This window comes from Hyaena hyaena, unplaced genomic scaffold, assembly GCF_003009895.1.
Source record: "Hyaena hyaena isolate Hyena2069 unplaced genomic scaffold, ASM300989v1 scaffold_445, whole genome shotgun sequence".
NCBI classification, from domain to species: Eukaryota; Metazoa; Chordata; class Mammalia; order Carnivora; family Hyaenidae; genus Hyaena; species Hyaena hyaena.
This window is the reverse complement of record NW_024081077.1, coordinates 1,158,481-1,186,440: the sequence shown is the minus strand read 5'-3', so window position 1 is coordinate 1,186,440 and position 27,960 is coordinate 1,158,481. Positions and strand designations below refer to the sequence as shown.

Genomic DNA, 27,960 nt, shown 5'->3' with positions numbered 1-27,960 from the left:
AGAGAGAGAGAGCACAAGCAGAGGAGAGGCAGAGAGAGAATCCCAAGCAAGCTCTGTGCTGTCAACACACAGGCCATTGCAGGGTTCAAACCCACCAACTGTGAGATCATGACCTGAGCTGAAATCAAGAGTCAGACACTTAACCACCTGAGCCACCCAGATGCTCCAAGATGCAATCATTTTGATATTGGCTTTGGCTATTGGTAAATGAATATATTTGTAACCATAATTTTGGGGAAGCAAAAGTCCTCAAATATAAAGCCTGCTTTTACAACTTCAAAGAACTTTGTAACTTTCTACCCTGTCCCTGAAAGAACCACCCCAGGGAATTTCAAAGCATATGCCAAAATACGGTTTGCTTGATATTGAAAACTTGACATTAATTGCCTGTTCATGGTTAGTAATAATACTGATTTATAATTCTATCTAAGTAATTTTTCTGGCATATACCTCAATCAAATTAAAATAAAAGTGGTATTAACAAAGTCAGGAAAAGAATACTGCAGTGATGGTGGTATTGTGTCACTGATACTCTCAATTAACTTTCTTAAGTAGACAAGCAACTAAAAAGCAAAAATATCTTGGTCATGAAAGCAATTATACAAGGACCTTTATCCAAGTGTTTAAAAAGTAGTTACAGACATCCATGAAAATCATCAGTTGCTGAGGGCATATTTTGCTGTAATTTTCATGAGATGTCTGACATTATCAAATTGGAAGACCATTATCACTATTATCTTTAAGAGATGTACGTACAAAATGCTCTTATAGAATACTTAGCCTTCCATTGACTAATTACTTTCCACATTTCACTTATATAATACATATGGGTAGCCAGATAACCTAATTAAAATTTTATATTATGACATATGCTGAATATAAAGCAAAACTTCAAACTCCTCTCCCAGAAAATCTGAAACTGCCTTATGTTCAAACCCCTACAAAATCTTGTATTATGTTTAATTATTTTATTTTTAACAAAGTAGTATTTGGGGAAGACAGTCTAAAACAAGGTTAGTTAAAAGCTGATTTTGAATGTTATTTAGGTCATCTGATAGGTACCATTTAAAAAGAGAGACAAGAATATCACAGACATAGTAATCATTTTGGATGAAATGACCTCAAAATTGCCAAAAGTATATGTCACATAAATATGCCTTTTAATAACTGCTTTAAATAGCAATATAGATTTTCATTTGAAAGTAGGAAGATTTTGGCAACCAACCAAAAGCACATGGAATATAAGAATCAGAGATGCTAAGTATCTTAAATAAGACTAAATCGTATCTTTAACTCTGAAGCACAGTCTGTGATGGAGGATTGCCAGATGTAGTGACTGTCAACTAAATTTCAAGACCATGCTAAGAGGTGATAGTGACGGCTTATCTCTTGGATGGTTCTCCAAGGTAGGTGGCATTCCCCGAGAGGTCTGGAGTGATAGGGATGGGGGAATGATGACTGAGAGTGGGCCCACCCTCCCCCCTCCCCAAACAATATGAACTTCTTTCAGAATACTAGGCCAGGAAATATCATGTCATTCAGATGGGAATCATTTCCAGTGGACCAGCATGAGAATTTTGTCTCTAAGAATAACGGAGGAAGAAAATAACAAGTAAATCCACTAGCAGGTGAAGAACGCTTCACCAGAAAAATACCAAGAAGCAGAGGAAAAGCGTGATTAAAATATTAAAAAAAAACAGTGGAATAAAAAAAAATTAGTGAAATCATTGTCTTTATAAGTTTCCAAAGCAAAGATATGAGAATTCAGAGAAGATACTGTGAGGCAAAAGAAGATGAAATGAGATGGTAGTGTCAGGAAAGAAATGAAAAAGGGAGAAAATTAGAGAAATAAAGGTCAAATTGGACTCTCCACAAACATGAATTGACCTACCCAAAATCAAGGTAAGGGACACAACTGAGTGAGTGGAATGAAAAGTTAGAAAAGATACACATAGATGACAGAGACCACCAGTGTCTGCAGAATTGTTTTTTTTTAACAATAGAACTAAACAACAGAACTAAAATAATGGAAAAGAAAAATAATACCTAAGTTTCTCAAAAGACTTAACAGAGTAAAGAAAAACTTGACTCCTTAGGTTGAAAGTGCCAATTGTGCCTGGAAAAGTGACAGACAACAATCAATAAACGTGGAAAATTATTACACTCAAGATAGGAAAATGAATACTTTAGGCATCTAAGCAATAAAAACCAATTCACCTGTAAAGATAGGGAAGAAATCCTGGTTTGAGTTTTCTTAGACTTCTCCATGGCATCACTCAGCAGTATTAAGAAAGTGAAGCCATACCTTTGATGTGAAGCTAAAACAACAACAACAACAACACAATGATTCAGTAATTTTACACTCAGCCTAATTATTAGTCAAGTATAAAGAAACAGTTGTTTGTAAGTTACATTGTTCTCATGCCTTTCCTGAAGAATGTGTTTTTTTTTTTTTTACAAATAGTTTATTGTCAAATTAGTTTCCACATAACACTCAGTGCTCATCCCCACAAGTGCCCTCCTCCATGCCCATCCCCCCTCCCCCCCACATCCATCAGTCCTCAGTTTTTGTCAGCATTCAAGAGTCTCTCATGGTTTGCCTCTCCCCCTTTCCCCCACCATTTCCCCCCTTCTTCTCCCCCTTGGTCCTCCGTCAAGTTCCTCCTAATCCTCCTATACGTGCAAACATATGATATTTGTCCTTCTCTGCCTGACTTATTTCACTCAGCATAACACCCTCAAGGTCCATCCATGTTGCTACACATGCCCAGATTTCACTGTTCTCATTGCCATGTAGTATTCCATCGTATAGATAAACCACAGCTTCTTGGTCCATTCGTCCGTTGATGGACACTTAGGCTCCTGAAGAATGTGTTTTAGAACAAAGTACAAGCCTTGGAATTAGTGGAAAAACTCCAGCAGAAGTACTGGAAAAGATCATTGAGTCAATTTAATTGTAGGAACAAGGTTAAGAGAAATGCATAGTTTCTGATTATAAATTAGAATATGGGAGTACTCCCAAACCCTCACACCACAGAAATGATGTAGAATGTAAGAAACAATAGTGTTCTGATGTTCTCATCTTTTATAAATGAGAGAAAGAGATACCATTTAAAATGATAAATAAAAAAGGGACATAAGATATTCGGAGTCAAAAAGTTAATAGGGGAGAATAATGTAAGTATAATAGGGTAATGGAGGGAGAGAAGGCAGAGGGAGAAGAAGCAGAAATTAAATAACTTTGTCAATGCTCATACTAGGGAGAAAATAAAAATCTAAATAATACATATGTTAAATGAACTTTAATTATAAAGGTAATAATTAGAACCAAATCAAAACATTTTATTTCAGTGGAGAGCACATTGTAAATGCATGGTGGAAGAAAAAAAATATGAATTATTTATTTTAAATTAAATTTATTTTTTACAAATGATGTCTAGAAAGATTTCTTTCATTTTTATTTTTATTTTTTATTTTTTTAATGTTTATTTGTTTTTGAGAGAGAGAAAGAGGCAGAGAGAGAGAGAGGGAGACACAGAGTCTGAAGCAGGCTCCAGGCTCTGAGCTTTCCCAGACTCTGAACTATCAACACAGATGCTGACGTGGAGCTTGAACTCATGAACTGTGAGATCATGACCTGGGCCTAACTTAGAAACTCAACCAACTGAGCCACTCAGGACCCTGGTTTCTTTAATTTTTACAACTTACTTACAATTATATGAAAATTTTCAGAGTTGTCTTAAAATTTAAGAACACTTCTATCACGTTTCTTGCATATATAACCTGAAAGGTTTAGAATAATTTTCCAGAGACTAACTTGGGCTCTATACAATTGAAACCTTGCCTAAGAAGAAACTATTTAAATAGCTGCATATGTACTGATATATGATGATGTTGAAGTTATATTGTTAAAAACAAAGAACTTGCAAAATAGCGTGCAAAATTATATGTATATGCTTGTTCGTTAATATCCTTAATGTATATGCTTGTATATTAAGAGAATAACACATATTTCTCTTAAATGACACTCTGCTATATAGTAGCTACCTCCACAGGGGCACTATGTAGCCACAGTTATTATTATTATATTATGATCTTTTATCTCTAATCAGTATTTTTCATGAATATCATGTGCTTAACATAAAACTATATCAGGTAAGACTAGAGATATAGTATGTAGTACCTGCATGTGTGTAACTTATAATCAGGCTAAGGGAAAACTGGCAAAATTGGAGAATGATACAGGATGCACATCAGTGCTCAGTTTTATTATATAAATCTTCTGTGAAACCTTAGATTCTTTGCAACCGTTGGTGATGTGTTTTTTTTTTAACAGCAATTTTATACTGTAACATTTTAACATTATGTTCCATCTTTATCATTTTCCAATACTTCAATATCATATAGTCTTGTCTTTATGGAAGAAATGAGACTGATTGTCAAGCCCTTTGACTCTAAATCCAGTTATTTAACACAGTCATGTGAAGCAAAATGATTGGGTATTAGTTTATAACACCTGCTAATATCTATTGTGTGTCCATACATGACAAATAGGAAGCTGAGGCTTAGAGAGATTCATTACTTTGTTACAAATTAAAAGCTAGTAAGAGACAAAACTCAGAAGTCAGCCAGGCAGACTGTCTCCACACCTGGCAGACATAACAGTGCAATCCGTGTGGATCCTGATGGGTTATTTCATCTTGCTGACTCCTCTTTCTCCATTGGTGGAAGGCAAAAAATAACGACTTATGTTATAAGGCTGCTATGACAGTTATTAATAAAAGTACCTCTAGGAGCTTTGTCATCTATGAAGCTCTATAGCAAACATAAGGTATTGCTGTTGTCACTGCTGTCTTTCTGCTGCCATTTTTACCCCCATGTCATATCAGCTCAGCTTCCACTTAGGGGAGCAAAGTTTTGACTTAGATTCCTGTGGAGATAAATTGGTTTTACAATCACTTACTGACTTTGAAATCTCAACATTCATGTTCATGCTCAGGTTGACCAGTACTCATGCCCTACAGTAGGTATTTTACTGAGACAAACTACCCGACAAGGCATAATATGATAGGCTGTAATGAAGTTCTACATTTTGTGCCAAGACCTCACAGGGAGGAAAGGGAGAAAGACAAAGGCTATGAGACTGAGAGAGTTAAATTTCTCTCAGCTTAGGAAGAAGGATCTGCAATTTCAATTCTAATAATCTTCCTCTGGGAGAAGCATCAAGTTTTGCCTTGTATTTATGCTACACAGCAGTCTTTGTGCGTGGTCTTTAGTCCTGTCTCTCCTGCATCTTTTCCCACAATGACTGTCCTTGACCAACACCAGAAATGAATTTGATTTCTCTAATGCGGAAGGTAATTGGATTTTTTCTTTATTGAATGCATCCCTTTAATGACTGTCTCTGCTCGTGCCAATTTAGCTGCAAGTGACCTGACATTGATCTGATGATATGACTTAAAATAAAGAGTTGGAGCTGGGGGTGAAAAAGACCAGCTGTCTGGCATCAGGAAAAAAAAAAAAAATGGTGTGTGTGTGTGTGTGTGTGTGTGTGTGTGTATGGTTCAAAGAAAAATCGTGTGTGTGTGTGTGTGTGTGGTTTTTTTTTTTTTTTTTTTTTTTTTTTGCCTTGCCATTTTCCTGAGAAAATCCTTTATCCTTCAATGTCATTTTTATGAAACATGCTACTGTAATTATTGGTCATATAGCAGCAGATTGCCTTCTTGTAGAAAATATAATAAGTATTTCCCAGAAAGTGCCCTGGAGAAAACATTGAAAATTGAATAAAATCTACCCAGTAATCATTCTGTTCCTTGGAAATATTTATTACCATGTAGACTTTTTCTGGAACAGGATAAATATTGCTGAACAGAATTAATTAAATCTTTTAAGAAGCTGGTATAACATGAAATATTTATTTAAGTATTTATTTACTTAACCTTGAGGTTTTGTGTAAATAAATAAAAATGGACACAAGACTTGAGAATTGGTGTGCCTTCCACAGAAAGTTTAGTACTATTGAAGGGGTCCTTGATCCAGAAGGACTCCCTACTAAATCAAAATCTTTCACCATAAATGGTTAAATCTCACCCATTCCAGGTCAGGCCATTGTTGGAAGTTACATGGAGTACAATATTATATTTACACCTTAAGAGCAAGAAGGAACTATTTTTTAATGAATGCTGAAAATTCTTCCTTACTCAGTTCGGTGTATCTTATTTTGTATAATTTTTCTTAATTTTGAATTGGCCCTGTTTCATCTTGAATGTCATTGAATAAAAATCCAGTTAATGAGGGCGCCTGGGTGGCTCAGTGGTTGTGTCTGACTGTTGGTTTCAGCTCAGATCATGATTTCGCTATTTGTGGGTTCAAGCCCTGTGCTGGGCTCCACGCTGATAGCGCGGAGCCTGCCTGGGAGTTTCTCTTTCCCTTTCTCTCTGCCCCTCCTCTGTTCATGTTCTCTTTCTCTCTCTCAAAATAAATAAGTTTTTAAAAATCCAGTTAATGAAACAATATCCTCTTCTCTTAAGGGGAAGGTAGATTTCGTGGAAAAAGGAAAAAGTATGTGTGTACACATACACCAAATACGTTTTCCTTTATTAGAAGAAAGAAATTCATTACCCATCCGATCAGATTTTTTAAAATGCTTTTATAATAGGTTGTGTATTTATGATACTTTGCACATTTCCCGAAACCATTAATGTGGGATGTGACCAATGAGCAATTTATTTTGTTAATGCATTTTTAAAACCAAGCATTTATAGCAAATCATTTTGCTATTTTTTCTTTAGGCAAATATATGAAATCTTTAAATCAAAGAACCTTAGCTATTCAAAGGGATATAGTGACAAATCTTCTCCTTTAAGGATTTTGAAACCTAGTGGAGGGAGAACAATTGTTCATTCAGTAACTCAAATAGAAAGTAGAAAGCAATAGGGGACATGGTAAAGATGGATCCAGAACTACAGTTGCAGGGGGCGGTGAGGGCCTCCCAGTGGTGATGTGACTTGCCTGGGCCTCAGAAGATGTGCAGAATTTGCAGGTGAGTAAAAGAGGTAGAACATTTTTGGAAGGTAGGACTGCAGGTGGATGGCATGGAGTCGAGAGAATGCTAGGCTATTAAAATATTCTATAAAACTGGGTCAAGTCCCATTCCTCACATATTATTGAAAAAAAAACAGAAACAAGGGAAGTAATATTTTGACTAGTGATGTAGTTAATCTATACATACAAAGAAATATTTGGGTTTTGGAGTTTCTTTTTTTTTTAAATTTTTTTAATGTTTTATGTATTTCTAGGAGAGAGAGAGACAGCATGAGCAGGGGAGGGTCAGAGAGAGAGGGAGTCACAGACTGAAACAGGCTCCAGGCTCTGAGCTGGCAGTCAGCACAGAGCCCAACGCGGGGCTCGAACCCAGGAACCGTGAGATCATGACCTAAGCAAAAGTCGGACGCTTAACCGACTAAGCCACCCAGATGCCCCTGGGTTTTGGAGTTTCTGATTTAGACAAACAAAAAGTATGGTATTTTATTTATTATATATGCTTTGTTTCTGTGAAGAGGCTAGTAGTATCTTAAAGATGCTTTCTTATGGAGGGTAATCTTGATTGATGTCTTTAAAAATAGTCTCAGTACTTGACATGTCAGACGACCTTCAGTCTGCTCATTCATGTTGTAAAGTCAAATGAACTGCAAAATCTCTGTATATATTCTATATATCTCTGTATATATTCTAGTGTTAAAACACTTACATATTTTATCTTCAATAAAGTGTAAATTATATACATATTTAAATCTGAATGTAAGATTTCTGAAAGTGCTTAATAAGTTTCTTTTGTGCCTTCAGGTCACTGATATGATGCTTCAGGACAAACCCTATCCTGATTGGGGAAAATCTGCAAGAGCTTTCTGGAAGAAAGGAAAGGTTAGGATCATTTTATTCTGGTAAGAGTGTTTCATTTATTGATTTTTAGCCTTCCATCATTCATAAAGGATTGAGCTGGATCTAGTTTTTTAGATATAAGTAATTCTACTTAGAGAGGCATTTCCAGGGGATACTGTACTCTATTAAGATGATTAAAACCATTGTCCCAATTATTTTATGAATTACTTTCTGCTTACACATTGTTGCATGTGCACATTTGCAAGAGATACGTTTGCTAATACAGTAATACATATTTTACCAGAGGTAAGTAGGTTTTTGATTCAGCAAAAACAAGCTATAATTTTCATCAATGAAATCTGCCATAAAAATGTCTCCAGTAAATTCTAAATTTCCAGTATGTTTGACAGGATATAATTTTGCTTTGAAGAAGTTGTACAGAGAGGGAACCTCTTTAGAAATCACATCTGGCTCATTGGCATTCCTTGTTTATGTAATTTCCTTTAGCTTTCCAGACCAATTGCTGCAGTTAAAAAACCATCCATGTCTTAGAGAGGTTTGTGGTTTGTAGAGTCAACACTATTGATATGTATTTAAAGAAATTTAAACAGAAGATATAAGAATAGACAGTAAGAAGGGCAGTGGCCAACTACAGATTCAACCTAATACATGAAAAGGTATGCACTAACACAGAGACAAGTTGGAATGGATGATCACTGGTATCTAATAAATTCTACCCTTCACACCTGGCTTTTGAAATGATAGAAAAGAAAAAAGTTATTTGTTCTTGGATTAAATTCTGGGGGTTGATTTCCTCTTTTCATGTACAAGCTATAAAAATTGTAGGGCAAAATAAACACTCTAAGCCATCTTTGTGCTTTAACACTAGAATTAAATGCTGGTAGACGTATATGGCATTCTGAACTCAATTCTTAGAGGTAAACAAAGGTAGATTTCGAATAGTGTTGTAAAAATGAGTATTATTTTGTAGATGTTTATACCTTGTCTCTCTCTTTGAGTCAGTGTGGACTGTTTTTATGGTGCATTTAACCTTCATATTTTTTTTTCCTGTGTGAAAGCTCCTTATGTAGTTTGTCTGAATAATATATACTATAATAATTACAGAAAATATTTATTAATATATGTTTTGCTCCAAGCTCTATGCTCTAAATATTTAACATTCTATGTATTTACTCATTCAACCCTATAACGGAGGCACTATTATCATAAGCATAGGTTTCTGACTCCAGAGACCAGGTTATTAATCATTACAGTAGACTACCTCTAGGAGAATAGAGGATACCTCAGTGTGTAAATTTCCAAATGATTACCCTCAATCCTTTTTTAGGTAATGGTCCTCTATAAGAATGTGATATTCTGGGGAGTCGTTCTATCCTATAGAATTCTCTACAGAGGTTTTAAGAATCATAATTTAAAAGAAGATAGATGCTAATATTAAAAGATTTTATGGACTATCTTAAGACAATATTAGTTTACTATGGTTACATAAATTTTCCGTTATCTAATGCATCTTCAAAGGCAGGCTGCTGGTTATTGTTCACTATGGCCAGTTACTTGGGTCACATGCATATTATTTGCAAAAGTGAGCTATGCATACTCAGAGGGCTCAAGGCCCCTCTGATTGTCATTAGCTACTCCTAATTGCACTTGCTGTTTCAGAAGAGAGGAATCCATACTGGATTTTTCCTTAAGCATCATAGTATGTTTTCGTTGAACATTATTACTCAGGTCTATATATTACCAATCCTTTTTATACTAATGGGTTTATTTTTCACAAATGTGATAACATAGCCCCAATGGATAACCCAAATCATATTTTAAATGCTATAAAAATAATTAGTCACTGACAAATAGATACTATTCTTAAATAGAGAACAATTCAGTTCAATTCAATAAATTGTAAACTTATTGATTATTAGGTAATATATTTGAGAGATGATTTTTTACTGTCGTATTTCAAAAGTAGTATTTCAAATCATGGAGAACATAAAATAATTGGAGGAAATTTAAATGCCACTCTAAAAATATTTTTTCCTATTTTATCCATTTCCATACAGTTAATTATCTTGTCAACAGTTTTTGTGGTTGTAAAACTGGAAAATCTGATGCAAAAAGTTGAATATGGAAATTACGTGGGAAGCAATGAAATCTTCCATTTTGCTCACACTTTTTGGATAAAAGGGATTTAGCAAGCATAAAGGGCATTTGTTTTTTTTCTTTAGCGCTAGGAGATAACACAAAAGTCATTGGCAAGGTTTCAAATGAAACAAAAGATGGTATTTACACACTATGTGTTATTCACTCAAAAAGAGATATTTTCTTTTGCTTTTTGCCTCAGTTAAGGGAAGAGAGATTAGTGTGGAAATCCTGTGCTGGAGGAGAAATTTTGCAAAGGAAAACCTTCCTAAGTTGCAGTGTGATTATGTGCAGCAGTTTCAACAGTACAACATGTGATGTTGTTCTAGTAAACTCACCTTTTACCTACATGTAGCTGATTTAACTCACAAATGTCTGTCAGACACTATTTCCTTCGCAACTGTGGGGCTGAGTTCTTCCTTGATTTCCAGTGATGGAGTCTCTACATTGAGGAAAATGGTTCCTGTCTCTTTCTGTAATTGTGCAAAGACAAGAGTTGCTAGAGCCCACAGGCTTTTATGCTGGGGGCGAGACTAAATTGTCGTTGTATTTGAAAATACTAAAGGGTAAAGGAAAGAATGTTTATAGAACTTTCTTTCCAAAATTGCTTTCCCATCCCTTTTGATAATTAAAAAGAACAAGATCTAAGAATTTAAATCCTAGGTTAATTCCATACACTGTTGTATTTTCCGGATGGAATAAGAAAAAATCATTTCCACTCACTTGTATCTGAAGCAAACGTATACATAAACATAGACATTTAAAAAAAACAACATACACCTGAAACTAATGTAACATTGTGTGTGAGCTGTACCTTAATAAAAATAAATTTTAAGAATGTGAAAATCAAGTAATATGATATTTATGTTAGCTCCTATTTCCCCATTTTATTTTTTCTCTAGTGACACAATTTGTATTTGATGAGAAACATCTTGACACAATATTTTCTAAAAGCTTAGTGTATTTAAAAATATAAGAGAGACAGTCTTCTGCAATTAGCAGAGGAATTGGTGAAAGGGGGCATTGGGGGATCTGGTGTTCATTAGGGCTTTACAAATATTCCACTTCTTTGACTAACAGACACAGGAGAGGGTTGCACTTTTCTGCCCCCTCTGACCACATGACTTGCTTTGGCTAATTAAAATGTGAGTGAAAGTGGCACATGTCGCATCTAGGTAGAAGCATTTAATTGTCAATGAGAAGCACTGAAGGAAGTTCATTTCTCAGTAGCAACTGAAAGTTTACCTCTAGCTGGAGCCTTCGTCATTCAGCTTCCCTGAATGACCAGCGTAAACCAAGCATTCTTAACACAGTGGTCATGTGGTGTGAGACGGAAATAATCCTTTGCAGATGTTAAGCCCCGGAGTTGTAGAGATTGAAACTGCATCTTGCTGAATACAGAAATTGATCCAAGAAGCAAAGTGTTGCTGTAACGGAAGGCTGAAATTTTGGTCTTAAGGACTAGACTCCAAATGGCAAAAAAGAAAAAAAAAACAAAAAACCCTGCTGTTTGAGGCTGGAAAAATGGTAATACAGGTGTTATAGTGGCAATGCATTTGGCAAAAACTGGTCTGCGATTACTTAGATGCTCCAGGAGAACTTGGAAACCAGAATGTTAGTAATGTGTTGCTGTGTGCACTGGTGTACAACTGTTCACTTCCATTCCATTCTGATGCGTAGAGAAGATTATCTTTTATTTTTATTTTTTGGGTGACTAGTATCTTTATATTTGAAAAACTACTTTACCCAGTGCTATAATGGTTTGGGTAGATATCTCTTGATCATGATTATCTTAATTCTTAACTGGGAAACAAATGTAGCTCCTGCTATTTTTCCTCTTTTGAATATCATGGTCATTAGTAAAGTCTAAGAAAATTGTTTAACTTTCACCAGACAAGCGCTAACCAAGAAATTATCATTATCTTAATATACATGGTCTGAGAGAGTAACATAACAATAAATAACAATAAAATATAATAAAATAATGAAAAGACCTAAGAATCAGGGGAAATGTCAGTCCATGCAGTTTGGTAATAGCTCCCTAATAACGTGATTATATGTATGCCCCGTATGACTTTGAGTTTCTTTTCTTTAAGGGGATGTGCTTTGTTATTCTGTGTTTTCAGCTCTATAATGCTATTTTCTATTGTAAAATTAAAATATTGAAGAGTGAGTAATTCTGTTTGCTTTGCTCCAGAGGGCAGAATAGGGACTACTATAGTCTGAGTGTTTGTGTCCCTCCAAAATTCATATTTTGAAATCTTAATGCCCTATGAGATGGTGTTAGAAAGTGAGGCCTTCATAAGGTATGTGGGTAATGAGCTTAGAATCCTTAGGAATGGGATTAGTGCCTTTATAAAAAAGACTCCCCAGGTGCACCTGGGTGGCTCAGTTGATTGAGTGTCCAACTCTTTGTTTCTGCTCAGGTCATGATCCCAGGGTCATGGGATTGAGCCCTCCTGTAGGGCTCTATGCTGAGCATGGAGCCTGCTTAAGATTCTCTCTCTCCCTTCCTCCTTCCCTCTCTCTCTCCCTTTCCCCCTCCCACCTTCATGCACACACACACACATACTTCTTTCTCTCTAAAATTAATTAATTAAATTTAAAAAAGGTTCCAGGGAGATCCCTAACCTTCTCCTCCAGTGAGAAGGCACCAGCTGTGAACCAGGAATGGACCTTCACCAAATGCTGGTGCCTTGATCTTAAACTTCCCAGCCTTTGAAATTGTGAGAAGTGTATTTTTGTTGTTTACAAGCCAGCCAGGCTGTGGTATTCTGTTACAGTAGGCCAAGCAGACTGACATACAGGCTAATGAATGTAAGTCACATGGAAGCAGATTTAGATTCATGTTCCTAATAATGTGAGCCTCTCAATGCTGAGTGAGCTTGCCTGATGAAATGCTGGGTTTCCAGTCAGTAGAAATATTCTGGGAAAGGCTAATCTATCAGGGATGCAATAGAAGGATTTTCACATTCCTTGAGACAAAAAGGAAATCACTTCTAAATTTTCATCAAACTTAAAGATCCTATGACGCTGCATGTTTAACTAGAAAAGTATTACACTTTATCGGTTTATAATAGAGAGGATACTAATTATAATTTAATATGTTCTATATATAATACCATCATAATTATCAGGAAAATTTTACATTGGACAAAAATTCATGAAGAGTTCTGGGGCACCTATAGTATGCAAAACTGTTTGCCTCAGTTTTCAAATAAATTCATCTGTATCTTTTTTTCTGGATGAATTTTGTCTTCTGGCCTTCAGCTTTCCTTCCATCTCAACATATCTTGTTAAGCAATCACCTGTCTTTAATTACAAACTGCCTCTGGAGCTGAGGAAAAGCAGAACATTTCTAGCCCAAATCGAGTAACTCTACCTATTGAATCAGTCACCTTAATTTTAAACATTGCACAAAGTTAACAGGCTCCATTTAAGTCTGGCTGCTTCTAAACAGAGAAATCCAAGGATATACTTCAACTGGTTATCTTGCTAGGTGTAAATTTTCTTTTCTTTTCTTTTTTTAATCTTTATTTGAGAGAGAGAGAAAGAGAGAGAGAGAGAGAGAGAGAACACAAGCATGCACAGGGAAGGGGCAGAGAGAGAGGGAGACACAGTATCTGAAGCAAGCTCTAGGCTCTGAGCTGACAGCACAGAGCCTGATGCAGCGCTCGAACTCAAGGACAATGAGATCATGACCTGAGCTAAAGTTGGAGGCTTAACCACTGAGTCATCCAGGTGACCCTAGGTGTAAATTTTCTACTTCTGGATAAAAAGATGATTGATGCTACATTACTGTCTTGTTACATTAGTGTCATATTATTTGGAGATTTTCATGTACAAAGTAAATTATGAGTTTATGCACAATAGCTGTAACTCCCAGGCATATATTTATACCTGCGCATTAACACAATCCCATGACCTCCCAGACTTAATTTTGCTGAATTAAGAGCAAGCCTGTTTTTATTAACTATTCAAGTAACTACTTATTAAGTGCTGAATGCAAGGTAAAATAGTGGCTAGAATCATATACTCTGGAGCTTGCTGTGTGGCTTTCAGCCCTGGCTTTGCTACTTACTATTGTGTATTAGTTATTATTTTGTTTTAACGGGTATTATGATTGCTCTTAATGATTGTTGTTACTTGGCATCAGGTGCTCTCCATGGTGCTGAGAACACAAATTTGAAAGAGATGATGACTCTCGATAGCATAATTTTTTGTCTGATGAGAAATACAGGCTGTGAGGGTCAGGCAATGCCAGCCTTGGGTGTGGGTTTCGTGATGTGGTGCTAAGAGAGTTTCCAGGGATTGTTTTGTAAAGGAACTAGAACTTTGGTGCCATCTCAGGATAAGCAGGGATCAGATGGGAGGAAACATGGTGACTGGTTATGGGAGTGAGGCAAAAAGCAAGTTCAAGGGTAGCATTGAGTGTTTAGGTTTGAACAACTGAACAGATGGTGATACTATTCACTGAGATTAGGACATTGTGGTGGAGGGATAGGTCTTGTGGAGGGTGGGAAGTGCATAATTATTAAGCCCAGACGTTCAGTTTGAGATAGTAGCTTACGGAATATAGTGAATGGTATTGCAACAGCATCGTATGGTAACAAATAGTAGCTACACTTGTGGTGAACATAGACTAATGCTATGCACTTGCCAAATTACTATGTCGTATACCTGAAATTAATTTAACATTGAATGTCAACTATACTTCAATTAGAGAAGGGGAAAGAAAAAGAGATATACTTAATAAACAATTCTTTATATAGATATGAAGCTGCAGAATGAGGGAATGAGGTCCAAGACAGAAATATTAATAAAATTCATATTTCAGTTTATATTTTTACCTTCATCTAGATGTTGTTATCTACATGCATATGGGTTTTTAAGGAATGTGAGTGGATGCTGAGTGAGAATAAAAGATCGATAATAAAACCTATAGTCTTTTATCTAGGAACAGGTAGAAGAAGCATCTATAAAGAAGTCAGAGAAAGAGAAGACAGAATGAAAAATATGAAAAGGGGCCAAGAGAAGAAAGAATATCAAGAGATATAGCAACATCAACAGTCAAATGCTGGACATCTAGCAAATAAGATCAAAATGCAAAGTTATCTCTGTGATTTTGCTGGGGACCTCAGCAGGAATGCTTTTCTGGAATATTGTTCTAGAAGCCAGACCTGCACTGAGTCAGGCTGTGATTAGGAGAGGGGGAAGTAGGACCAGGGAGTATAGTCAGGAGGTGAGAAAGAACATTGGAGGGGTGTCTATATATTTAGAAATGAATATTCTCTATGAAAAAATGAAATATTTACTGGTTTGCTATTTATTGATTTGTCTTGTTCAGAGCATATTCATTTTTAAAAGAGAGCTCATTTCAAATTATTTGCTGAAAAGATATTGAACTAAAGCCTCTTAAATTCTGTGCTAAAAATTTATTAGGTGTGTAATTCTCATTCTTCAGTAGGAAGGTAGAGAGTAAATAGTTCATAAGGTTTTAAATTAAAATACCTTTAAAATTTTAAAAGAAATGTACTAAAGTAGAAATGGTGATCAAATTCTCTACATATCTCTGCTTATATCACAGTACTTGAGAGCAGGAATGACCTCTTACTATTTCCTAAGGACTTAGCACAGTGCCTGACACACAATAAGCATTAAGTACATTTTTTTGAAATTAATTACTTTGGTGAGGAGCTTCAAATTTAGCATTCTCTGTAATATTTATGAAAAATTCTCTAGACTTCATTAAAATGATTAAATAATAATTAAACACATTTTCACTTTGTGATGAGTTGATGCTTTACAAGAAAATGTGTAATGTTTGTAAGTTATTTTTTTCTGAAAAAATGTTTAGAAATATTTAATTTCAGTACTTTAAAAAGTCATATAAAAAAGAAAATAAAAAGTCATTTTGGTTCCAAATCACATACTTTACCTACAGCTAGAAAGTCCATTAAAATACTGTGAGATGTGTAATCACAATGATGCAATTTCAGCCCCTTCTGACCCTGAACATTTTTATCTTCAGATCTTTCCCTCATTTCTTAAAGGTAAGTGAGGTTTAAGGAAAAAAGAATTAAATAAGCTGGTCTTAAATTGCTTAATAGTGCCTCTCTATTATAGGCCTTTATTCTAGTTGCTAAAACCTGAAATAGAAACATTGAGCCCAAGAGTAATCCTTGGATTTATGAATTTTTGAAAGAAAAATGCCTTTCAATAAAGGCTTAGAAATACCACATTAGTTTTTACTGTATAACAATAATTGGTAGAACAGTTATTCCTCTTTAGTCTTAAATATGCTGGTTGAATGGAGTCCTCCCCTGAGCCATAGGCCTAAGTCATACTTATTAAGTTTCTAAAGTATAGGTCATGATTTCAAAGAACTCCCTTGAGTTTGCATCTAATAGTATAAGTGCACAAAATTAAACTAGAAATAATAAATTCCAGAAGAAAGAAGGCAGCTTTTAACCAAGTATAGTGACTTGATCCCTTTCAGCAGTGTGAGAATCTCTGCCGATCTTCATTTTTTCTCATGACGCATGCTGCCCTCCACCGTCTCTAGTAGACTAAAAATTCAAGTCTTTCATAGTAACAAAACTCCAAACAACCTACAACTTGACCTGTTAGAAAGCCCAGATATTTTCTTTCTTACTGTTTCCCCAAAACTTGTAGGAACCATTGGTGGCATACTTTGAAGTATTTCTCTTCATCCTGCAAATGTTTACAAAGTGGTCACAATGCAAATGACTCATAATGGAATGCTACAATAATGTGTTTTTGGTGCACAGAAGTCCTCTTTAAAAAGAGTGTTTGATTTTGTGTACTTTGATCAAAACCTGCCTATTAGAATTAATATTTTCTATTCAGGTGACAATTTTATCAGGATAGCGGTTATTTACTTAAATCATTCCAGTCATATTGTCTATCAGCTTTTTGTGGAATGAATGAGGAACAACAAATCACAGTGTCACCAAGGTACAACTGGTTGTTTAGTGCCCATGATTCACTGTGACTTTAGAGATTTTAGGTGACCCACAAACTTAATTTTGTGGCACATTAGTCACTGTTGGAAACTCACAACTGATCAGTTTTCAAACCAGAATTGCTGGTAACTAATACTCCGACGTTCTCTGCAGGGCAACCCTTTCACCATTATGGAGTAGAAATGAATCGTTTATTTTGTGAGCAATTGATCAAAATTAAGGGAGGTGAAGAATACAGGGGAGGATTCATCCAAGACAAGTTGAGACTTGTGACAGTTGGCATCCATTTGTGGTTTCTGTCAGGGACCAGACTGCTACTGCTGTCGGTACCCTAATCCACTGTAAATTCTGCCAGCAGTGCTGACTCTGTAATGCCAGCTCTTTTTTCAGAATATTCTATTCCTACATTTCCCCTCATTGGTCAGAGCTCCCTTGTGCTTCCCCTCTCTACAAAAAGGGATGGATGTACAAACTGTATTGACGGTTGAAATGCTTTGATGTTTACTGTTGCACCCAGAATATATAAAGAACTTATAAAGCAGCACCTAAAAAGCAAATCATCCTGTTTAATAATGGGCAGAAAACATGAATATACATTTTTCAGAGAAGACATACAGATGGCCAACAGACAGATGAAAAGATGCTTAACGTCACTCATCATCAGGGAAATAGAAATCAAAACTACAATGAGATATCACCCCACAGCAGTCAGAGTGGCTAAAATGAACACAGAAAACAACAGATGTTGGTGAGGATGTGGAGAAAGGGGAACCCTCTTACACTGTGGGTGGGAATGCAAACTGGCAAAGCCACCCTGGAAAACAGTATGGAGGTTCCTCAGAGAGTTAAAAATAGAACTACCCTATGACCCAGCAATTGTACTACGAGATATTTACCCAAAGAATACAAAAATACTAATTGTAAGGGAAACAGGCACCCTGATGTTCATAGCAGCAGTATCAACAATGGCACCTAGGAAGCTTTTTGATGAACTAGAGGTAGAATGTATCAGCAGATGTCACAGATCCAATGAGGTACTCTTAGTTTGTTCCTACATATTTAGTTATTAACCTAAAGGTTAAATGAAATCTGATTATAATAGCTGGGCATATGAGTGGCCCACAAGGACCAGTGTCTCCATGCATAAGCTGGACAAAGTTTTTCTACTGAGTCAGAAAAAAAATGCAGACTTCCAGATTATATTTGTTGACTGTGTTAGGCATTCTGTTGGGAAGGCAACATTGGACAGAAAACATGTATAGTTATTGCTTTCCTGTAAGACTTCTTTTCTTACCAACTAGACTATTGGTAAGAGAGAAATAAAGAAATAAACAAATTTTTAAAATTACAAATAGTAAGTTCTACAAAGGAAACAAGTATCAACAACTGTGTCCCTTTCTAGTTCTCTTCCTCATCAGGTCACATTTCTTAAAAGGGTTGTCCACACTCACTCTCCACTTTATTTGCCAATTACAGTGTCATCTCTACTCCTATTCAATTCCAAGGTAGTTTCTTGCCATCATTTCTTCTGAATTTCATCTTTTGTTAGATTTCTGCTGCAAAAAGCAGCACTGTTTTTGGAAGTTAATCATGCATTGTTGACTTTGGCAGACTATCTTTATTTAAGGTGAGAAGTTACGAAGAACATATTTGAAAAGTAATATCTTGACCTTTTCATGATGCCCTTAAGTCAGACAGTGAGGGGGAGCTTATTCGTATGTGTGTTAGACATTGCATGATTTTAAAAATTACATATCTTTTTGACAAAATTTTCAATTAATCCTAGCATACAGACGGTTTATTTAGAGTCAGAATGACTCTTGTCTTTCCTAAGGCATCACAAAAATATGGAACACAGGCCTTAAGAGGTAAAATAGGATTTTATAAGTAGGAGAGATGTGTTATATAAAATATATACTAGTGACTGAATGTGTGTCTCTCCAAAATTCACATGTTTAAACCTAATCCCCATTGTGATGCTATTTGGAGGGGGTGCATTTGAGAGGTGATTAGGTCATGAGAGTAGAACCCTCATAAATGGGATTAGTGCTCTTATAAAAGAAGCCCCAGAGGGGTGCCTAGGTGGCTAAGTCAGTTACTCAGGTCGTGAGTAACTCCCTCTCCCCCCCCCCCAAAAAAAAAATAAATGATCATTTAAAAAAAAAGTCCCAGAGAACTCCCTCACCCCTTCCACCATGTAGGACATAGTGAGAGAAGATGGCTAGCAATGGATCAGAAAGCAGGCTCTCACCAGATACTGAATCTGCAGGTGCCTTGATCTTGGATTTCCCAGACTCCAGAACTGTGAGAAATAAACTTCCTTTGTTTATAAGTCATCCAGTCTGTGGTATTTCATTATCACAGCCTAAACAACCTAAGACAGCACATCCAGCAAATTTTACTGGTTTGAGTTACAAATCTAATGTTTTATTTTGAAATGTTTCCAGCTTACTAAAAAGTTGAAAGAATAATACAAAGAATTCCTGTATATTTTTCTTTTATGTTTATTCACCCACTGACAAATTTTTAATGACATTTGCTTTATCATTCTTTCTTTCTCATTCACTATATAGTTATTAATTTCCTGATGTTGATAATTGGACTGCAGTCATGTGATATAATGCCCTTCTTTTAAGAAAGAATAAATACTTCATTGTATTTCCTAAAACTCTTTTCTTTTAGGAAAACATAAATACCTTATGATATTTTCTAAAACAAGGATATTTTCTCACATAACCACAGTCTAATTGTCATAATCAAGAGGTTAATATTGCTATATTACTTGAATTTATGGACCTTATTCAAAGCTTGTCAGTTGTCTCAAACCTGTTCTTCATAGGGCAAATAGGAAAAAAGATAAATAATAAAAAACAAAAAAACCTTTTTATTTTAAAATGATCAGCACTTCAGGACAGAAACATGCGTATATTTAGTTGTCAATCTTTTTAAATCTAGAACAGAACACTTATATTTCATGAAGGTAGTTTTTAGATGTGTACTCTTTGGCAGATGCTGAAATAAACTGTTTTCATTCAATGATGAAAAACTATTAAAACTCTTCCAAGATTTGATGAGCCTTAGACAACATATAATATAGGATGAATATTTTATATAGAGAGAGGCATTTATGAATTGAAGATATTCTTAGCAAAACACATTTTCATTTTGACTCAGTGAACTTTTGAAAAGTAAATGTTGCTCTATGCCAATCTTCTTTAAGCCTGTCCTTCTATTTGTTTTATGTGGTTCAGAATCAGCAATACTTTAAACAAGCATTCACTAAGCTCCAAAAATAGACTCCACTGGACTAGAATTGACCATGAGTTCCATTTGGAAATAGAATATTACCTAAAGGGATTAGGATAGTCATGGAAGTAATCATGTAGGAAGGTGTATTTAATTAGGCCATTGGAGAAAGCAGAGGTCAAGAAGAAGCACAGAAAAACAGAAACGTCACATGACAGAAGGTCCAGCAAGAAGTAACAAGCAGTTTGTATCTCAGGCCCAAATGGGTACCTGGCAACAAGAAAACCTTTTCTTCCCTTAAGAACTTTGTCACAGGGCTGGGGTTCAGAGCAGGAACTTCCCACAGTTCTTAGAGGCACTGGGGTTCTGAGCAGGTAGATTATACACAGTGACTTACCTGAAAAGGTAAGATTGCTTTTTGGGAACTGTCAAAAGCCTGTTGATGATCGTAACGAGGCTCCAAACCTAGAACTAAACAAACAATAGTGTTGGCACAATGGGATTCACCTAGAACTGAGTCAAAGATACTTTGTCCTCTTATCTCCAGTGAGAGACAAAGGTTTACAGGTTAGGCTTCTCTTTCCAACTGTGCCACAAATATCTGCATTTTCATGGTTTTCTTGTCATGTTTTCTACCGTGAGTTGAGGGAAGAGACTGTGTTTTGTTTTGCTTAGTATTCCCAGAGTGTACTAGGTATTTAATAAATATTTGTTCAATTGCCGATGCCAGAATAAATGAGCAGAATCTTTCTTGATAAACAAAACTAGAACCTTCTATTCTTATTTATTTATTTTTTTAGTGGGAAGTTGCTCTGGAATGAGGACATCCTAATGGGGAGGGTTTGTCTGTACAAGTAACCCGTCTTTGTCCTTTCAAGGTTCACTCTCCCGTTGGGGTGTCTTACTGTCATTACTTCTACCATCACCACGACCTGTGCCAGGCATAATAGGAAACCTGTTCTTTGTTTCTTTTTATCATCATTAATAGAGTATAAACTTTTCTAGAAAACCAGCACTAACCATTAAAGAAAGAACAAAAACATATTTTAAGATGTGTAGCTGTCATAAGCACAGGCTGATATTCTATATACTGGCCTGTAATCCTCTACTATCTTCTCATATCAGGGATCTGAACAATTTCAGGGACTTTTTACCTTTTTCTGTTTGCTGCTCTGCCTGACTCTTTGTGGTTCAGGCCATCTCATTTCTGGTTATAATGGAATCCTTTCTGAATAAGTCTGGTACAATGCTACAATTACCTTTTCACGATAGGTCTGAGTTACTGACACACTGTGGTGATGAATCCTACTCTCCAGCTATTACTAACGAACAATACGGGAGCCCAAACCTACATGTAAGAGTTAGGCACTAGCTTCAAATCGTTTCTGTGTGATTCTCAGCCATATTATCTTTTCCATCATTGCCTCACTGTTGAAATAGCCTTACAATTATATTCCAAAATGACTACAATTTATTGAATATTTTTTGTGTGCCTAGGATTGGGCCCTTCACTGTCATTGTTTGAGTTAATCCACAGCGCCATGATAATCATTATTATATGTATCTTAAAGATGAAATCCTATGACTAAAAGAAGTTGCATAGCTGGTGAACAGCAAAGCTGGAATTAATTCGAGGGCAGGAAGGCTGATTTCAGAGCCTGCACGCTACTGTGCAGATTGGCCTCACTTATTCAAAGATTTTAAGACATTTGCTACATTTAACAATGATTAGCTTTATTTTTTACTATATGTATTTGCTATAATCCTTTTTTCTCCTTGTAAATGGATTTGGGTTGACTAAAGAAAGACACAGATTCCACCAATCCTTTGAATATATCTACTTATGTTCTAATATCCTCCTATTATTGACAAAGAAATTGAAACAAAAATCAATTCAGCGACCTACTGGAAGCCACAGAATTAATTAGTGTCTCTATGACAATGAGAATTCAGGGCTTTTGGCTCCTGGTTTAATATATATATATATATATATATATATATTTGCTGTATTGCATTGCCTACCTATATTCTTTTTAAAAAATCTATATAATTCAAACTAAAAGAATTTGCCGATGATTGGATATGTTGAGATAACAGCTCGTGTGAGCCAATAATAATAATCAGAACATTCTGTATAGTTTAAATCAGTGTAATTGCATATCATTTTCTCTCAATTACTGGAATTAGGCAAGAAAAAGGTGTACAATATATACTGTGCCAATAAAGCATGAGGTATTAAGAGAACCTTCACTTAAGTTCTCATATGAAAAGCCAATTGCTATTTTTCTTGTTTTATCTTCAGAAGTTTCAAGTCCCGATTTCTTCAAAACATAATTTGCAAGGTTGAAAAGAAAAATTACAGTTGATGTCCTAAATGCTAGCAGTAACAACCACCACAAACCCCCAGAATTTTACCTGGGGGCACTATAAAGTATTAGAGCTAGTCAAGGACTCTATTCTTGGGGAAAAAGTTCAACATTTCTGCTGAAAATATCTGCCAGTGAGAGAATATTCCACCATTGATTGTAAGAATAGACTAGGTGATAACTAAATTTTTTTTTGCATTCTAAAATTCTGTAATTCTGCATAGAGTATTTTCTTGTCTAAGGTTATCTATGTGTTTGGACAAGTCATGAATTGCTCAGAATAATGATTAAAGCAACTCAAATTAACACCCTAAGGAAATGTGAGTTTTAGCATGCTGATTTTATGGAGCACTGTCCGGACATTAGGAGCTGTGTTTTGGCAGGACATTTAATAACATGAAAGATGGAGGAAAAATATGCTGATCTAAGTAATTTTAGTAAACAGTGTTTTGACTGGGAACTGAAAGACTAAAGACAAAGGGAACAAGACATAAACAACCGTATTCTAGTTGGTAAAGTTATTTCTCATGAAGATATGAGTAACCATTCTGAGCCTGCTTTACATACATACTGGGGTTGATCAATGAGTAAATGAATGGTGCATGGTGGAAGCCAAATTTCTCACTGTAAAAATGGGAGGCTACAGATGAACTAGGGAATTGGAACTAGCTACAGTGAATAATATGAATATATATATATTAGAGTCAGAAGCATCAACATAAGCTCATGTTTAGCCTAATATAGAGATAAATGGATACTTACAGAAAGAAGAAAGGTTAAATATTGCATATATAGGTTAAAATGCATATACATATTTCCTAGGTTTGTGTGCTGAGAAGGCTTAGACAGTATGACAGCATGGTAATAGGTGCCCAAATCTCGGTTTCTAATGTTGTTCTTCAATAAAAGGAACCAGGGCACGTGGAACAACTAACTGAGTCTAAGTCTGGGGCAGAGACTAGATAAAATTATCCTGGTAATTGTCGTTGTACCAGAAAGTAAAGAAGCATTCAAAAACAAAATAATGGCAGCATGTCACTGAAGAATCAACTTGAAAGAGAGCTCCCAGTGATCATAACAATAACAATTTGCAGGGGCGCCTGGGTGGCTCAGTTGGTTGAGCATCCCACTTCGGCTCAGGTCATGATCTCGCGGTTCGTGGGTTCAAGCCCCACGTCGGGCTCTGTGCTGACAGCTCAGAGCCTGGAGCCTGCTTCTAATTCTGTGTCTCCCTCTCTCTCTGACCCTACTCTGCTCACGCTGTCTCTATCTCTCTCTCAAAAAAATAAAAATAAGAAACATTAAAAAAAATTTAAAAACAAGAACAGTTTGTTCAACAAAATAAATAAAATAGTACTAGATTATAATCCATAGTATCAAAGAAATATCCATGAGTCCATACTAATATAAGTAAATGACTGAATAGAGAGGAGAGAAATCTTCTGTATAAAAGAATTATAAATAATTTATATAGATACTCCTCTCTTCAAGATAGTAAAGCTTAATTCCTCACTCCTTAAGTATGGGCTAAATTTTGTAACTTGTTTCCAAAGAATAGGAGGTAATACAATAGTATGGAAAGGGGGTAAAAAAAAAAAGAAAAAGTAACCTTATTGTGGAGATATCTGACAAACATCATCCCAGCCAGGTATTCAAGCTTAACATCAACAGTGATGAGTCACCCTGATAGCATGTAGATTAAGAACTCGTACCTCTATAAAATATAAAACATTTGTTTTAGATGCTTGGAGTTGTTGGTTCAGCCTTATCTTTAGACAGTGATGACTGAAGTGCAATTGATCCTGTCTGACCTTTTAAGTGCTATTCTGGCTATGGGATTCATTCGCCTCTCCCACCCCCACCCACTTGAACCTCAACAGCTCCTTTGTGTTGATTTCAGATCTCTGCAGTCCTCCCAGAGAGGTATCTGAAGATGGTTTCATCTCTTGAATATAGCCGCAATCTTCTACAAATACCCTAAAGCTGTTCTATCATTCTTTTGTAAAAAGACCTGCCACCTCCCATGGGCTACAGCCACAGAAGCCCCGATGTGCTTGAGTGCTTTCATATTTATCTGGTAATTTCTACGTGTTACCACTGTCCCTTTAAAGTGAATCCTGATGGGCCGCCTGGGTGGCTTAGTCGGTTAAGCGTCCGACTTTCGCTTGGGTCATGATCTCACCATTCGTGGGTTCGAGACCTGCGTCGGGCTCTGTGCTGACTGCCAGCTCAAAGCCTGGAGCCTGTTTGAGTCTGTGACTCCCTCTCTCTCTGACCCTCCCCTGCTCACGCGGTCTCTCTCTCTCTCCTAAAAATAAATAAAACATTAAAAAATAAATAAAGTGGATCCTGATGATGTAGGGGATAAGATACTTGCTGTGTGATCTCATCATCCTTCATCTGTCCCTCTTTTACTCTCAACACTCTATGGCTAGAGGGGCAGATTTCTTCCATTTCCATGGGCAGTTCTTTCTTTTATTGTACCCGTTCTGTATTATCTCCACTCCTGTGTTCAAGTCAGCCAGGTCTCTTGACAGAGGATCCCTGAGATATTAGAAACCAGGAATTAACAAGGATTAAGATATATTGGCTTAGTATTTCCAAAATTTAACCCCCATTTCATCTCTGCTCTGATCTGACATGTAAATAGTACTATAATGATACATACTAAGATTTCTGGGAATAGAAATCCTTTCAGAATATTGTGTTCTGTAAATTATATATTTTGGTGGTTGTAGACCCAGAGGTATGAAATTATGAAGGGTGCACTTTAGTAAAAAATCATAAACCAAGAATATCAAAATCTTTAACTTTCTTTCAGTCCTCAGCCCCTAGGCCACTCCATACGAAATTCTTTATACTAACATCTCCTTTATACAGCATTATAACACCAGTATTTCTATTGATACTTGTGTCAAAGTCCCTTTAACCTCCACCCCAGATCTTTTCTACTAATGGTGGCCTCTATCTTGATCATCATTTGGAACTAGATTCTTCAGTTTCAATGCATGTTTGATGAAGCCTCTTTCTTACTGCCAAAGTTAAAATTTATTTATTTATTTATTTATTTATTTATTTATTATATTTTTATTTGAGAGAGAGAGAATGTGTGTGTGAGCATGAGTAGTGCACAGGGAGATAGAGAATCTTAAGAGGCTCCATGCTTAGCACAGAGCCCAATGTGGGGCTCCATCCCATGACTCTGGGATCTTGACCTGAACCCATATCAAGAGTTGGATTCTCAGCCAACTGAGCCATCCAGGCACCCTTATTATTTTTATTTTTTTTAATTTAACTATGTATTTTTAAATGTTTATTTATTTTGAGAGTGAGAGAATGCACGTGGGTGGGGAGGAGCATAGAGAAAGGGTGAGAGATGCAAAGAGACAGAAGCCCAAGCACAGGGGGCTCCATTCCAGGAACCATGAGATAATGACCTGAGCTGTAATCAAGAGCCCGATGCTTAACTGAATGAGCCACCTAGATGCTCCCCTATTTATTTTTTCTGCATGGTTTCAAACTAAAGGCTATTAAAAATATTCGATTTCCCCCAAATTAGCACTTCCATTGCTGCTAACAAAAAGTCACTCATTTTTTTAATCTGAAGCACTTCCTTCATAAACCATGAGTTTTCTACAAATTTTAGGGTCCTGCCTCCTACCATCTACACTAGAATTCCACCATAGCTCAGTAAACTATGGATTATGCAGACTGACTTGTGAGGTCCTATAGCAAAGCAATGAAAAAGCAAATTTAGGTCAATGATAAGCAGAAGTACAAAATATGCTGATAAGCTCCCGAAAAGTGTGATTGTTTGTCTTCGTCCTGCCAGTGGGCTGGGCCCTTCTAGAAGATGAGGACTTCCTGAGAGGTGATGCTATCTCTCTAGCTGTCAGTACAGCCCTCCCAAATCTTACTTTGTGTTATGTATAAGTCTCAGTGCTTACTCATCTTTTTTTGGTAAACGTTCCTTCCCCCATATCTAACCTTTATAGTTTCCCTTCTTACTCAAAGAAAAGACCTTTAACTTCATTATTATTCCTTGTTTACCTGCATCTGCCTTGACTTCCTTACACACACACACACACACACACAATACCCATGTATGTTTACGCACATTGTGCATGCTCAAAAGCACACACATACTCATAAATGCATACACATACAAACATATATTGAATGGATTGTAAAATCATCTTTTATGTATACATCTCTATGTCAGTCTTAGACTTTATCAATTTCGGTCATTGTCAATTTTCCTGAGAATCTACAAAGTACAAATATTTTAAATTAGTCTCTTATGTTCCATCTACTTCAAATCTACATAATTGTTGATACCCCTTTTCTATCCCCTTCATCTGCACTAAGTCCAATACAAAGGGGAGCCAGGAATGAGTAATGATTTTTTTAAGCGTTGTTGTTGTTGTTGTTGTTGTTGTTGTGTGTGTGTGTTTACTAGGCAAAGAACTTTATTAGCCTGGTTCCAAACTTTATTCCTACGCTTCTTCAGCTTAATTAGCTGCAAAGAATGAATTGTGTATAAGCAAAAACTGCAAAGAGCTTCAGAGTCCAATGGGCTCAGGCTTCAGATTATTAAGAGAACTAGATTTTATCAGGTCCATGAACAAAATTTTAGAAAGTAGTCTTCAGATAAAATAGCAGTTCCCAGTAACTTCTTTAAGTTCAAAAGTTGGCCACATTCAGTTTGCTTCATTGCTTCATCAAAGCTATCCACAAGATCTGAAACTTCACCATCCTCCTCCTCTTTGGTAGCAAGTTGTGCTTTTCCATCCACAGACTGTGTGGGCAGAACTTCAGCCCGTCTTCTTAAACTGGTCGGATTCTCTGGTTCGAGTTGGTTTCACATACTGTGTAGCATTTCTGCCAGCTGCTCTGTCCCAACATGGCCTGTGATGGCCAAAGTGTACACTTTAGGGTTGTAGAAGTGGATTGCTGTTCCTTGGCTGTGAAGTTTGTGAACTTCTTTAATACTAGAGATATTGTTTACATCTCACTTTTTAAGGAGAACTGATGTCGTTTATCATCTGCTTTAGCCGTTGTGTGAACCACCTGCTTTCGATGGGCAGTTCCTTTCCCGCAAACGTGCACTTGTACTTGACAGTTTGGTGAGTTTCTCCTGGTTCATGATAGTTTCTTTCATCTTGTGGAAGTGGAAATGGGACGGATGGGGGACTAGGGTTGGTCTTCAGAGGGTCTCGGGTGGACTCCACTAAGATCAGGTGCACACTCATGAGGATGCGGGATGGCAGCTATAGCTAACTATATATTGTTTAGCAAAGTCTTTTTTTTTTTTTTTTTTTTTT

At 36.2% G+C, this 27,960-nt stretch overlaps 1 protein-coding gene across 3 annotated transcripts in view; it reads left to right on the top strand.

Moving 5' to 3' along the window:
* TMEM117 (transmembrane protein 117) overlaps nt 1-27,960 on the top strand; it is a 487,728-nt gene that overhangs the window by 307,589 nt on the left and 152,179 nt on the right. For all 3 annotated transcript variants that reach the window (XM_039253287.1, XM_039253290.1, XM_039253289.1), the window contains one exon: nt 7,846-7,943. In XM_039253287.1, coding sequence (XP_039109218.1) covers nt 7,846-7,943 — 98 coding nt within the window. The remainder of the gene's footprint in view (nt 1-7,845; nt 7,944-27,960) is intronic.